The sequence below is a fragment of the Athene noctua genome, chromosome 1 (assembly GCF_965140245.1).
Source record: "Athene noctua chromosome 1, bAthNoc1.hap1.1, whole genome shotgun sequence".
Classification (NCBI taxonomy): Eukaryota; Metazoa; Chordata; class Aves; order Strigiformes; family Strigidae; genus Athene; species Athene noctua.
Window position 1 is genome coordinate 117,839,457 of NC_134037.1, and position 12,578 is coordinate 117,852,034.

Genomic DNA, 12,578 nt, shown 5'->3' on the forward strand with positions numbered 1-12,578 from the left:
ACCCATAGTGGCAGCCAATGGCAGCTTCCCATGTGGACAGTCATATGGTTTTATTCTTAAATTCCTAGTAAATAGGAAGCTCCAGTCACAGACGTTAGGCTCTTGCCAAGCCGGGAGGAAGTGCTGCCTCAGCTGCTCCTCACCTCTGTGGTGATTATGGTTCACCTGCCTGACTGAAGCCGATTAACGGTGCCCACAGGGATTCTGTCAGTGTCCCAGCTAAAGGCTGTGAGAGAGCTCTTGTTTTCCAGCAAGTTGCACATTGGTCTTTGCCCTCAGTTCAAAAAAGATGGGAAGTGCCTTTGCAGAAAGGATAATAGATTTATATAATAAATATATAATTTATAATAAATAAAATGGTAAGAAATATTTAACGAATTCAACATTTTCTTAATTTTGGTGTTGCTCAGTGTTTTCCTAATATGAAAGTGTCTGTCTGACTTGTGGTGGAAATTCACTGAAGCTGCAATACTCTTGAAAAAGCAGTGAACTATATCCATAAAATGAGATACTTTTGTCCATAGGAAGTAAAAAGGATTTTCTTTTTTTTTTTTTTTCCCTTTTATTTATTTTTCCTCTTTTTAAAAACTGGGTAGCAGCCTGTAGTCTGGAATATGTAGTTGTGATGCTGCTACGGGCAAACACTTGTTTCTTCCAAGCTTGAAGTCCCAAAACTGTTTGCTGCTGTGAAACTCCTGCTTGGCCCCTCAGAGGGGCCTCTGCCTGCTGCACCCCCAGGTCCAAGGATGTGCTCTGCACCCTGGCAGGAGGAAGCCCCTTGCTGGGTGAAACCTCAGTGCTGTGTAGGGCAGGGTTTGCCTTGGCACTGGGAAATAAATTTTCTCATGAAGTTTCAACTGTTTTGGCTAAACAAAGAGCAGTCCTCCAGTAAAATAAGACCAGATGTAGCTTTCTTTTTACATGAATGCTCTTAAATGAGGAAGAGCATTCGCCTACTTCCACCCTGCCTGTCATCATAGATTTGTTACTTATATTCCAATATAATCCCTTTCATCTTCTCAAGAAAGGCAAACAATGTGTTTTCTCAGAGAAATATTTAAACTTTCTATGTTAATTGTAGATCCAAGATATCAGTGTTGAAACTGAGGACAACAAGGAGAAGAAATCTGCTAAAGATGCTTTGCTTTTGTGGTGCCAGATGAAGACAGCTGGGTGAGTGTGGATTAAGTGATTATCTCTAAAGCTCTTACAGCACTTCGAATTTTCACTGAAATAATTTTAAATGGGCAAACGCATATCTCTCCTTGAGTGGATTCAGCCAAGAGAATTGAATTGATGTTTTCAAGTCAGAAAAATCTGAATTTATTACATTAATGCTGTGTGATAAACATACCAATCTGATAATCAATGAATAAATAGCAATATGCTGACTCTTTTTCACCCTACTCTGAAGAAATAATGATGCTTCACATGCTTGCCACCAACTTTTCCCTCCTCCCATGTATGTATAGAAATATTACCAAAATGTCTTTCTCTGACAGTAGCCTTCTTGCATAATTAAATACCCATTTGTAGGGATTCAGTACGTTTCCCCTATGCAACTTGGATGTCCCTGTGATGACTTGGGGCACTTCAGCATTATTTTAGTGGTACTTCTCCTTCCAAGAACTCTTATGAAAGTGGTTTTTGAGCAGCCTGAAATGTTTGGAGACTTGCAAAATACCCATATCACTAAAGAAATTAATTTTGCTTCTGTGTACCCCTGGTTTACAATAAAGATGTTGCCCCTGCAGGCAGTTTTTAGTGCCAGTGCAGACAGGGCTGCAGCAGGGCTGCTCTGTTGACTCTGCTCTCTGTTTTTTGTTCTGGCAGTTACCCCAATGTCAATATTCACAACTTCACAACGAGCTGGAGGGATGGGATGGCTTTCAATGCACTAATACACAAGCACAGGTATGTGTGGCTCCAGGCCTCCATGGATTCTGGAAGCTTGGACTGTTTCAGTGTGCCTTGGGCTTCGCAGTTACCTTGCAGCCCCATTTTAAAATCTGTGGAGAGGAGAAAGTTGAAGAATTGCTGAAAGCTTTACAGCAACTCGCCTTGCTTTAGAGTTTTACAGTTCTTCCGGTCACTGGGAGCTCATCTGGGCAACAGCTTCTCACATCACAAGTCAAAACAGGCTGCTTTTGGTTTCAAGAGAAGAGAACATGCATGTGATTGTTGTAGTTTGAGACTGGACAGGTTGAAAGAAGTTTTTGTACCTTATTGAGTAACTGATGGTTGGGTCTGGTTGCCTAGAATTTGGGGGGTGGGGGGACCACACACAACAGCAGCCTGGAGGGGGAAGAAGTCTCTGTGGCAAGGCTGGCAGGATGGGGGGCTGGGGCTGCTGTTCCTTGGCAGCCTCTGGTGGAGCTTTTGGGACGGCTCACGGTGGGCATGAGGAGAGGCTGCCTGAGCCCAACTTTCTTCCTTTCTTCTCCAGGGTCACCTTTAGTGCTGTTAAGCTGTCCTCAGTTTCTTGCCGCGGGCTGGGTGCTGCCGTGGCCTGTGCTGGGCATTCCTTCATTCCTTTGATGGCAGCACGGGGGACTGGGTTTTCTCAGGACTGCAGCACCAGGGGCCAGGTTTTCTCAGCATTGCAGGTTTCCGTTCGTTTGTTCATTCGAGGGTGGCTGCACTGCGCTTTGGGAAATTTAAAGAATTTTCTATCTTGTCTAGGCCTGATCTGATTGATTTTGACAAGCTGAAGAAGTCAAATGCACACTACAATCTGCAGAATGCTTTTAACCTTGCAGAGCAGCACCTCGGCCTTACTAAGCTCCTGGACCCTGAGGGTAAGCATTCCTGCAGTTTCAGCACTTCACAGGTCCTTGTGGTCTCTTCTCGCTGCCACCCCTCCTTGTTGCAGGGCACAGCTCTGTGAGGGCTTTTTGTGTTGAAGAGCAGCTGGCAGCTGTTGACTCACCTGGTGACACCGGCAGAGAGGACAGGAGAGGAGGCAGGCTGTGTGCTGCAGAAGGCTGAGGAGCAGCAGCACGAGAGCCCTTCATCCTCCATTTATTTTCCCCCACCTGAGGAGATCACTGGACTGGCCATCTATACATAAAATCACCCCAGTCAGAAGGCACCCTTCCGATCTGCCCTGAGAAAGACTGTCAGCTGGCAGATGAAGGATGTGGATTTCAGCACATAGTTAGCAGCTTCTTTCACAGGCTGTCAGGGAGCTGCAGCCTGGCTTTCCTGACACTCTGCATGCTCCTGGTATTTATTGGAAGGCTGCTCAAGATGCCAAGGACAGGAAATTTTCTTGTGACAGGGCAAATAGAGGCTTTGTGTTTGGGCTTGAGTTTCTTCTTGCTTATTGTACAGTGCCTCAGAATTGCTGCAGGACAGGAAACAATTTATTTTCTATTTGTATCCCTCAGAAGATATTCCTGGAGAGCCATAGTGTTAGACTGGAATTCCTCTCTCCCAGTGCTAATAATGGAGCACTGAGGTTCTCAATTAACAGTAGTTCTGTCAACTCACACAGACACTAGAGGAGTTACTTGGCTGCACACAAGCTGTGGCAAAGTCTGGAAACTGACTCCCAAAGGTCGCTATCCCACAGATGGGTGCTTTAACCACAGCTACACTAAGACAGAGGGATAGGGCAGCCCTTCTTAGTAACAGGGCTCAACACTAACACCAGGTAATCCAGAACCAGCCCAAAGCTGCTGAATTTCTTTCTGATTAGGACACGAATCTTAGGAGCTGAGCTGCCACTGGAGCCATCTCTCTGACTCACAAGTGCATCCTTGTTACATTATAAGCTTTGTTGTTTCAAGGCCTCTGCCATCAGTGTGGTAAGACAGCTCTGCTTTGGTTTGCAGATATCAGCGTTGATCACCCCGATGAAAAGTCCATCATCACCTACGTGGTGACCTATTACCACTACTTCTCCAAAATGAAAGCTCTAGCAGTTGAAGGAAAACGTATTGGAAAGGTTTGCGAGTTCAAATTATAAATTGTTACAGAGCAGCTGAAATATTTCTGATTTTTGTTTTCCTCTTGGGTGTTGGTTTTTTTAAGAGTCCACTGTATGGTGGTTTTCAGTTTTGCTTTTGGACACAATTTGAATGTTAAATATTCCCATATGACTGTGAGGAACAGTTAATTTCCAACTGCCTTGTATTAGAAAACATTTGGCCAGTGTTTTATTTTCGCTTGTTAATTTTGCATCATTGCTGCTTTTCCTTTCTCATTAACTGCTCCTGACCTTCTGGGTTCTCTGTCTCTTCTGGAGCCCAGAGAAGTCCCTAATTGAAAAAATGTGCAGTCATTCTCTGCCTTTTGGCAAAGTTGCCCCCATCTTTACAGCTGGCAGACCGAGCATGAATCCTTTTGTAAGCCTCAGCTCTGCCCCTCTATTGCCAGGGATCATGGGAATTCAGTGCTAAAAAATGCAAAGCCCTCATTCCTCAGGGCTGCCAGCCCCTGTGTGCTCAGTGGTGACTGCTCTGATTCATAAGTCAGGTCTCCCAACAGCTCCTTTTCTGCAGCTGCTCAGATTGAGATGACTGCAGAGCACCGCCCTCGTCACTCATGTTACCTTGTGCTGCTCCTTGCAGGTGCTTGACAATGCCATTGAAACAGAGAAAATGATTGAAAAATACGAATCACTGGCTTCTGACCTTCTGGAGTGGATTGAGCAAACCATTATCATCCTCAACAACCGCAAGTTTGCCAACTCGCTGGTTGGTGTGCAGCAGCAGCTACAGGCGTTCAACACTTACCGCACAGTGGAGAAGCCTCCCAAGTAATTTCCATCTTAGCTGACAACAGCAGTGGTCTTGTTGTGTTTAGTCAGTCGCTGATTTTTTGAAAAGCAAACACATCCAAGTCATTTTAATCTTGGCTTAAGAATTTATTTTTCTGAATGAGCCCAGATATCGTATTTCTAACTGGCACCCATCGTTATTACTGGGGGCCTGTTTGCTTTATGCTCTTCAGTGTGCAGATAACAACAACAACAGTGATGAAAAGTGTGTTGCCTGCAGGATCTCAGAGTCCTGGAAGCTGTTACTTCCCTGAAACACATGTGGTAACAGCATACTGTGCTAGTGCAGTAATACCCCCAGCACACTGCTCTTAAAAGAGTCTTCCTGGTTGCCCAGGCTCGAGAGGAAGTGTGTCTGGTTTTGTGAAACATAGCTGTGCTTACTAAAACTGACACAACTTAAACCGTGCAGCTTATTGCTGGGAAGTTTCTTTTAGCATCAGGATATCAGATCTGTTTTATTATTTTTGTCTAATGTAAGCTCTAATGGATAATAATCACAATCCAAAACCCTGCAGAATATCCAGATGTCTTCTGAAATGGCAGGCTGTTCCCCAGCGCCCATGGAGTTGGTTTGTTTCCCAGGCGTTTGACTCGGGGAAAACAGTGGGAAGAGTTTACTGATTGCAGTAGGCTTTAAATAAGACTTCGGTTTCTTGAGTCGATAGAACAAACTAGGGCAGTGCACACGGCAGAACAAAAAAAATGCAGCCTTCTGTCCCTCAGGGGGTTTAAATCTGAGCGCACAAACAACTGATTTCTGTGAAGTTTCTTTTGCTGTTCGACCCAGCTGGTTCCAGGGTGTGTGTGGGCTATTTCAGTTGCTTCCAGCTTTCACACAAGATGAAGGTGTTTATCTGAATGCTCCATTCGTAATGTCAGTGTTTTAAGGAAATGCTTTGTCATACCTTGGTAGCAACGAAAGCTTTATTGTAACTCAGTTCTTTTGCAAAATTGTGTTTAGATTTACAGAAAAAGGAAACCTAGAAGTGCTGCTTTTTACCATCCAAAGCAAAATGAGAGCCAACAATCAGAAAGTATACATGCCCAGGGAGGGCAAACTCATCTCGGACATTAACAAGGTAAACTGAGCCAGCTCCTCCTGGGCCACTCAGGATTTTGCTGTGTCCTTTCAGCGTGTCAGCATACTGGGGACAAACACATTTGCTACTTCCAGCCTTGATGTGGGGGAGCACAGGGAACAGGAGGGGTGGGGCTGATCTTTTCTTAACACTTGGACTCACGAAGCTGGATCAAGTCCTTGGGTATTCTCTGCATTGGTGAGATCTTCTGCACTGTGAAAACACTCAGTCACTCCGTGCAGTTGATTGTGGCTCTGGTAGCCCTGCCTTGCTCCTCCAGGCTCCTGGCTCTTAGTTGACAGCATGGAGCTGCAGTGTGTAGACACTGCAGGCCTCCCTGTCTGCCCCACTGCCCACACTAAGAGAGAGCAAAGGGAGGCCCTCAGCCCTCTCGTGGGTTCCCTCTCAGGGGTTACCCAGCTCTCCTTTGTGCTGCTGCAGCTGTCAGAACAGCAGCAGAGCTGACAGGCTCTCAAGGATAATAAACAACACAAGTCTGGGCTTTCCTCGTTTGGGTTTGATGGTGCTTGGCCTTCCCAGAGCAGGTGTTGGAGGTGTCCATGGCCTCACTCTGCAACCTGCAGAGCAGTGAACTGCACGGCTCTTCTCTTTGCATTAAGCCCCTGTGACTGTGAATACCTAAAAAAAAAGACTTGGGTTTCAGGCAGCTTCACATCTGTCAGGATTTAGAAGAATCTCGGGTAGTTTGTGTTTAATTGTGGGTATTTTTGTTGTTGGTAAGAAGATCTGAAAGGTGATGAGCTGGCTTTCAACGTGCTTATAAGACACTTTTATTTTTGCAATACTAATGTCATGCATGTGAATAACGTTTGGCTTTGGGGGGAAAAAAGGACTTTTATGCACTAAAAGTAACTGAGTTCAGCAGTTGTTTTCTTTTCCAAAGTGGATGTAAGAAAGAATAACAATGGTGTGTTGATTTTAGAGGTGAGAGGGCATGAATCTCTAATTCTCCTTTCCTAAATGAGGAAGATAGAATCCACTTATTTGGGAGTAGAGCTCGGAAGATTTTTTGTTTTCAAACAAATACTCTCTTACATTCAAGCCGGGTGGTTTGCTTAGGCCTTGTTGGAGGCAAAACCCAAATGAACTTGAGAAAATGCATAAACAAGTCTTATACCCCTCACTCAGAAAATGAATGAATAAATTGGGAACAAATTTTAAGTCATGTGCTCAGATTAGCAAGCAAGGTGTCAGGCCAGCCAATGCAAACCAGATTGATTCGCGTATAAATAAATAAACCAGTTTTGTGACACTTGACTGTTAGTTACTTCAGTCCTGGTTTCATGCAAAGAAGATGTGATTTATCATAATCCTATAAGAATGTTTGTTTAGAAGACATGTGTTTTTGCTCCACAACTTAAGGCCTGGGAAAGACTGGAAAAAGCCGAACATGAAAGAGAACTGGCACTGCGAAATGAGCTCATCAGACAGGAGAAACTGGAACAACTTGCACGCAGATTTGATCGCAAGGCAGCTATGAGAGAAACTTGGCTGAGTGAAAATCAACGTCTCGTTTCTCAGGTGCTGCTTTCAGAAATTGTCTGTGTGACTAAAACAATTCCCAGGCATAATTATAGGATACGGTTCTTGCAAAAAAGAACATTCCGCCCCTGTGCCTCATATTTTACTGAATCTATGTATATTTATGTTTGTTGTATATTTGTGCAAATGTATATTGTGTGTGTGTGTGTAATGTCTGTCCTATCTCTAATGCCCTGGGGAATCCCTTCCTTGAATCTATCAGTCTGTGCTCAGGAGACAGTGGTGGGGAAATATCTACCCACTGTCAAGGTTTTCTTTATCTGAATATTTTGGTCAATTCAGTGAAATTAGGCCAGGAATTAATATTATTTTTTAATATTAGAGATGACTTCAAAAAAATCCAACCCCCCAGCCTAGTCCCGATGGCCACCGTGGTTCTTCCCCTCCAAGTTAGTAAATAATATCTCTGATTTTATCAGCGGTTCTCTGGTGAGATATCTCTGATTTTAGTAAAGAAGATTGCTCAGAGCATTTTGAGATCCCAGATTTGCTAACAGGCGTAGTCTGCCCAATCAGAAATGCTGTCATAGCCAGTAGGGCTTTTCCCCGCAGCAGCCATGACTGAAGACATGTCTTTGTCCTTGCAGGATAATTTTGGCTTTGACCTTCCAGCAGTAGAGGCCGCAACGAAGAAGCATGAGGCCATTGAGACAGACATTGCGGCCTATGAGGAGCGAGTCCAGGCCGTGGTTGCAGTGGCAAAGGAGCTGGAGACTGAAAACTACCACGATATCAAGCGCATTACTGCGAGGAAGGACAACGTTATCCGCCTCTGGGAGTATCTGCTGGAGCTGCTCAGGGCACGCAGACAGCGCCTGGAGATGAATCTGGGCCTGCAGAAGATTTTCCAGGAAATGCTGTACATTATGGACTGGATGGATGAGATGAAGGTAGGCATTCGCCATTTGAGAATGTAGACCAGATATTCTGGAGAGGTGTAGATATCCTGTTTTGTAAAGCTAATTTTAAGATTCATTTTACTCCTTGGGTTTAATAGACAAATGCAGAAGTCTCACATGCAAGAGGAGTGGACAAATTCCTTATACCTTACGATGATTTTTAAAAAACATTAAAAACAAGTAAGAAAAAAGAGCAAGTTCCCTCCTATAAAGAGCTACTTCTCTGCTTCATGTCGGTCTCGTAAGGGCCAGAGGCTTTGGTCACGGTGCTTGGGTATGAGTGATGGTTTTGGTGAAAGGGAATTCAGTAATCTCTCCATCACAGTTTACATGGGGAACAAGTCATCTCTTCACCTCTGTGCTTTAAAAAGCATCAGTTTCTTCCTGCCTGTTCTCCTGGGATCTGGGAAGGGAGAGGACCATGACTTTGTTCTTGTCCGTCAGCCAACAGAACTTGGAAGCTGTTAGAGGAAAGAAAGATGTGTGTAGCTCAGTGGTAGCTCCCTGCACCCCACTGCGTGCTTTTCATTGGTCCTAGCTTTGCTTTTCATCACCCTAGACATAAAACTGCATTAAAGAGCAGGCAACTTCTTCATGGTTGCCAGTGAATTAAAAAATACTAGCTCATATTCGTATCAGCTATGTCTCTCTACATTTGAAATAGCTCTTCTTACGGGCCTGCTGTTCCTCTGGACTTGAATCAGTGTAACAACAGAGAACAGTGAAATGCCTGGAGTCATTAAGAGACAAACAGCCCTTAGCCCATTTAACTTGTCTTTTACATTTTGATCAGGTGCTTCTGCTGTCTCAAGACTATGGCAAACATTTGTTAGGAGTGGAAGACCTGTTGCAGAAACATGCTCTTGTGGAAGCTGACATTGCCATTCAGGCTGAGAGAGTCAGAGGGGTCAATGCATCTGCTCAGAAGTTTGCCACAGATGGAGAAGGTAACTACCAGCCAACACACCCTTCTTGGTCTTCGTTCCATGTGAGGCTGTCTGTCAGCCCCAGGAGTTCTCCAGGGCACAGGAGGTTAAATGCAGCATCAGGATAACAGAATCCAGCTACATTTCTTCCTCCTTTACTCACTGTGTCAATAATTAATCTGTCCGGGTACCTGCTTAGGAATTCATTGTGGCGTTGTGTCCTGCATGGGATGTCACACTCCCACCAGCACCTGCTTTGTAGTAGTCACTGTTAATTCCCCGGTTTTTAAATTTGTAATGCAAACAGTACAAATTACTGGACCCAGTCTGATACTGTCCCAATTCATGCTAAATAAAAGCAATTCCATTAAACCAGCATCGTTAGAGTAAATGATGTTAATTTTGTGCAGTTCTGTGTATGAAGCTGGTATAAATCTGGAGCAGTGAATTTTCTTTCCCTGCAAACACTCATGAATGTCTTTCCTTCCGTTTGGTTTTTTTTTTTTTTTTTGTCTTTATGCTAAGAACAATATTTCCTGATCTGTGTTACTGTATGGTGAAGCTTGAATAGTTCCCACTCGCTTTCAGGTGACTGAGAATTCTGTTGTGTTAACTTTGTAGAGGGAACAAACAGGAATTTAGAACTCTGTGTGTGCCTCAGCTGTAGAGATGAAACTGGATCAGTCCAAGTGGTAACATTCCTTCTCTGCCCAAACAGGTTACAAACCGTGTGACCCCCAGGTCATCCGGGACCGTGTGGCTCACATGGAGTTCTGTTACCAAGAGCTGTGCCAGCTCGCCGCCGAGCGCCGGGCACGCTTGGAGGAGTCCCGGCGCCTCTGGAAGTTCTTCTGGGAAATGGCTGAAGAGGAGGGTTGGATCAGGGAGAAGGAGCAGATCCTGTCATCTGATGACTACGGGAAGGACCTAACCAGCGTTGTCCGTCTCCTGAGTAAACACAAGGCCTTCGAAGATGAAATGAGTGGTCGCAGTGGCCACTTCCAGCAGGCGATAAAGGAAGGTGAAGACATGATTGCGGAGGAGCATTTCGGGTCAGAGAAAATCAGAGAAAGAATTAAGGATATCCGGGAGCAGTGGGCTAACTTGGAACAGTTATCTGCCATCAGGAAGAAGCGTCTGGAGGAAGCCTCTCTCCTTCACCAGTTCCAGGCTGATGCTGACGATATCGACGCGTGGATGTTGGACATTCTCAAAATTGTCTCCAGCAATGACGTTGGCCACGACGAATATTCTACTCAGTCCTTGGTCAAGAAACACAAAGATGTAGCTGAAGAGATTGCAAGCTACCGGCCCACCATCGACTCGCTGCACGAGCAGGCCAAGGCTCTGCCCCAGGAGCACGCCGGGTCTCCGGACGTGCAAGGCCGGTTGTCCGGCATAGAGGAGAGGTACAAGGAGGTCGCTGAGCTCACTCGGCTGCGTAAACAGGCCTTGCAGGACACCCTGGCTTTGTATAAGATGTTCAGCGAGGCTGATGCTTGTGAGCTTTGGATTGACGAAAAGGAGAAGTGGCTGAACAATATGCAGATTCCAGAGAAGCTGGAAGACCTGGAAGTGATCCAGCACAGGTGAGAATGCCTTCACCAGGAAGCTTGGGGAACACTGGGTGGAAGTGTTTTTACACCAGCGACCTTTCTCAGCTTGCTTGTGGCTCACATTCTCTAACACCTGTGTGATCTTTTGTTTGTTTGCTTGTTTCCCCACCCCAGATTTGAAAGCCTGGAACCAGAAATGAACAATCAGGCGTCCCGTGTTGCGGTAGTGAACCAAATTGCCAGGCAGCTAATGCACAGCGGCCACCCAAGCGAGAGGGAGATCAAGGCCCAGCAAGATAAACTCAACACGAGGTAAGAGAAGGCCTCGTGCTCGTCAACGTGACACTGGCTGAATCAACTGCAGTGGGGTTATTTGGGTTTCTTAGATGTGTTTTTTTAAGATGTTCTGATGCTGTTACCTGAAGTATCTTCAAGGTGGGCCTTTAAAGCTTCAGAACAAGAAGAGAGCTATGTCTTTCAGATATTTGATAGATGGAGTTTTGCTGTTGACTTCAAGCAGGTCCTGAGTGTATCAGGACCTTGATTTGAGAGCTGGAAATTCACTGTAATGACTGTGATGTTAAAAAAGAAACCAGTGTAATGCCATGTAACCTCACTCTTTTTTTTTTTTTGGCTTCAACATACACCGAGAGAGAACATTTATTGTGAAAATGAAATGTAACTAGCAATTTTTCACTTAAGGAAAAATGATACTTTTAAGAACTCATTATTGCTGGTACTTGTCATATTCTAATATACACCGCAGCTTGGTTAATGGTTATTTTGCTAAAACTGTTGATGATACGGAAGGATTGAAAAGAACATGAATAGTTAGGTTATTTCATGACTTACAAAGCTAATGTGAGCAACTGCTGCCTCAGCAGTGTTGCCATATCCTTTTCCCTTATTAAACACAAATCTCAATTTCTCTGCTTTTCTCACCTCACAAATTTCAGGTGGAGCCAGTTCAGAGAACTGGTAGACAGGAAGAAGGATGCTCTGCTCTCTGCTCTGAGTATCCAGAACTACCATCTTGAATGTAATGAAACCAAATCCTGGATCAGGGAAAAGACCAAAGTGATCGAATCCACACAAGATCTGGGTAACGACCTGGCTGGGGTGATGGCCCTGCAGAGGAAGCTGACGGGCATGGAGCGTGACCTGGTAGCCATCGAGGCTAAGCTAAGCGACCTGCAAAAAGAGGCTGAAAAGCTGGAATCGGAGCATCCCGACCAGGCACAGGCTATCCTTTCACGGCTTGCAGAAATCAATGACGTGTGGGAAGAGATGAAGACCACCCTCAAGAACCGGGAGGAGTCTCTGGGAGAGGCCAGCAAACTGCAGCAGTTCCTGAGAGACCTGGACGACTTCCAGTCCTGGCTCTCCAGAACGCAGACGGCCATCGCCTCCGAGGACATGCCCAACACCCTGACAGAGGCTGAGAAGCTGCTCACTCAACACGAGAACATTAAGAATGAAATCAACAATTACGAGGAAGATTATCAGAAAATGAGGGACATGGGTGAGATGGTGACACAAGGGCAAACTGACGCTCAGTACATGTTCCTCCGCCAGCGCCTACAGGCTTTGGACACTGGATGGAACGAGCTTCACAAAATGTGGGAGAACAGGCAAAATCTCCTTTCCCAGTCTCATGCCTACCAGCTATTTCTCAGAGATACCAAGCAAGCAGAAGCGTTTCTTAATAACCAGGCAAGTGGTCGAGATAAACCTTATGTCATTCTTCGGGTTGTCACCATATAATTCAA

The 12,578-nt window shown here is 45.1% G+C and overlaps 1 protein-coding gene across 4 annotated transcripts in view; it reads left to right on the top strand.

The window, feature by feature from the left end:
• SPTBN1 (spectrin beta, non-erythrocytic 1) overlaps nt 1–12,578 on the top strand; it is a 130,170-nt gene that overhangs the window by 82,712 nt on the left and 34,880 nt on the right. For 3 of the 4 annotated variants that reach the window (XM_074903347.1, XM_074903443.1, XM_074903620.1), the window contains 12 exons: nt 1,082–1,173; nt 1,834–1,914; nt 2,683–2,798; nt 3,837–3,949; nt 4,575–4,762; nt 5,748–5,865; nt 7,249–7,407; nt 8,016–8,318; nt 9,121–9,274; nt 9,972–10,842; nt 10,984–11,121; nt 11,766–12,522. In XM_074903347.1, the coding sequence (XP_074759448.1) occupies nt 1,082–1,173; nt 1,834–1,914; nt 2,683–2,798; nt 3,837–3,949; nt 4,575–4,762; nt 5,748–5,865; nt 7,249–7,407; nt 8,016–8,318; nt 9,121–9,274; nt 9,972–10,842; nt 10,984–11,121; nt 11,766–12,522 (3,090 nt within the window). Of the gene's footprint in view, nt 1–1,081; nt 1,174–1,833; nt 1,915–2,682; nt 2,799–3,836; nt 3,950–4,574; nt 4,763–5,747; nt 5,866–7,248; nt 7,408–8,015; nt 8,319–9,120; nt 9,275–9,677; nt 9,681–9,971; nt 10,843–10,983; nt 11,122–11,765; nt 12,523–12,578 lie in introns of all 4 variants that reach the window. The other variant, XM_074903533.1, reaches the window with a different exon arrangement.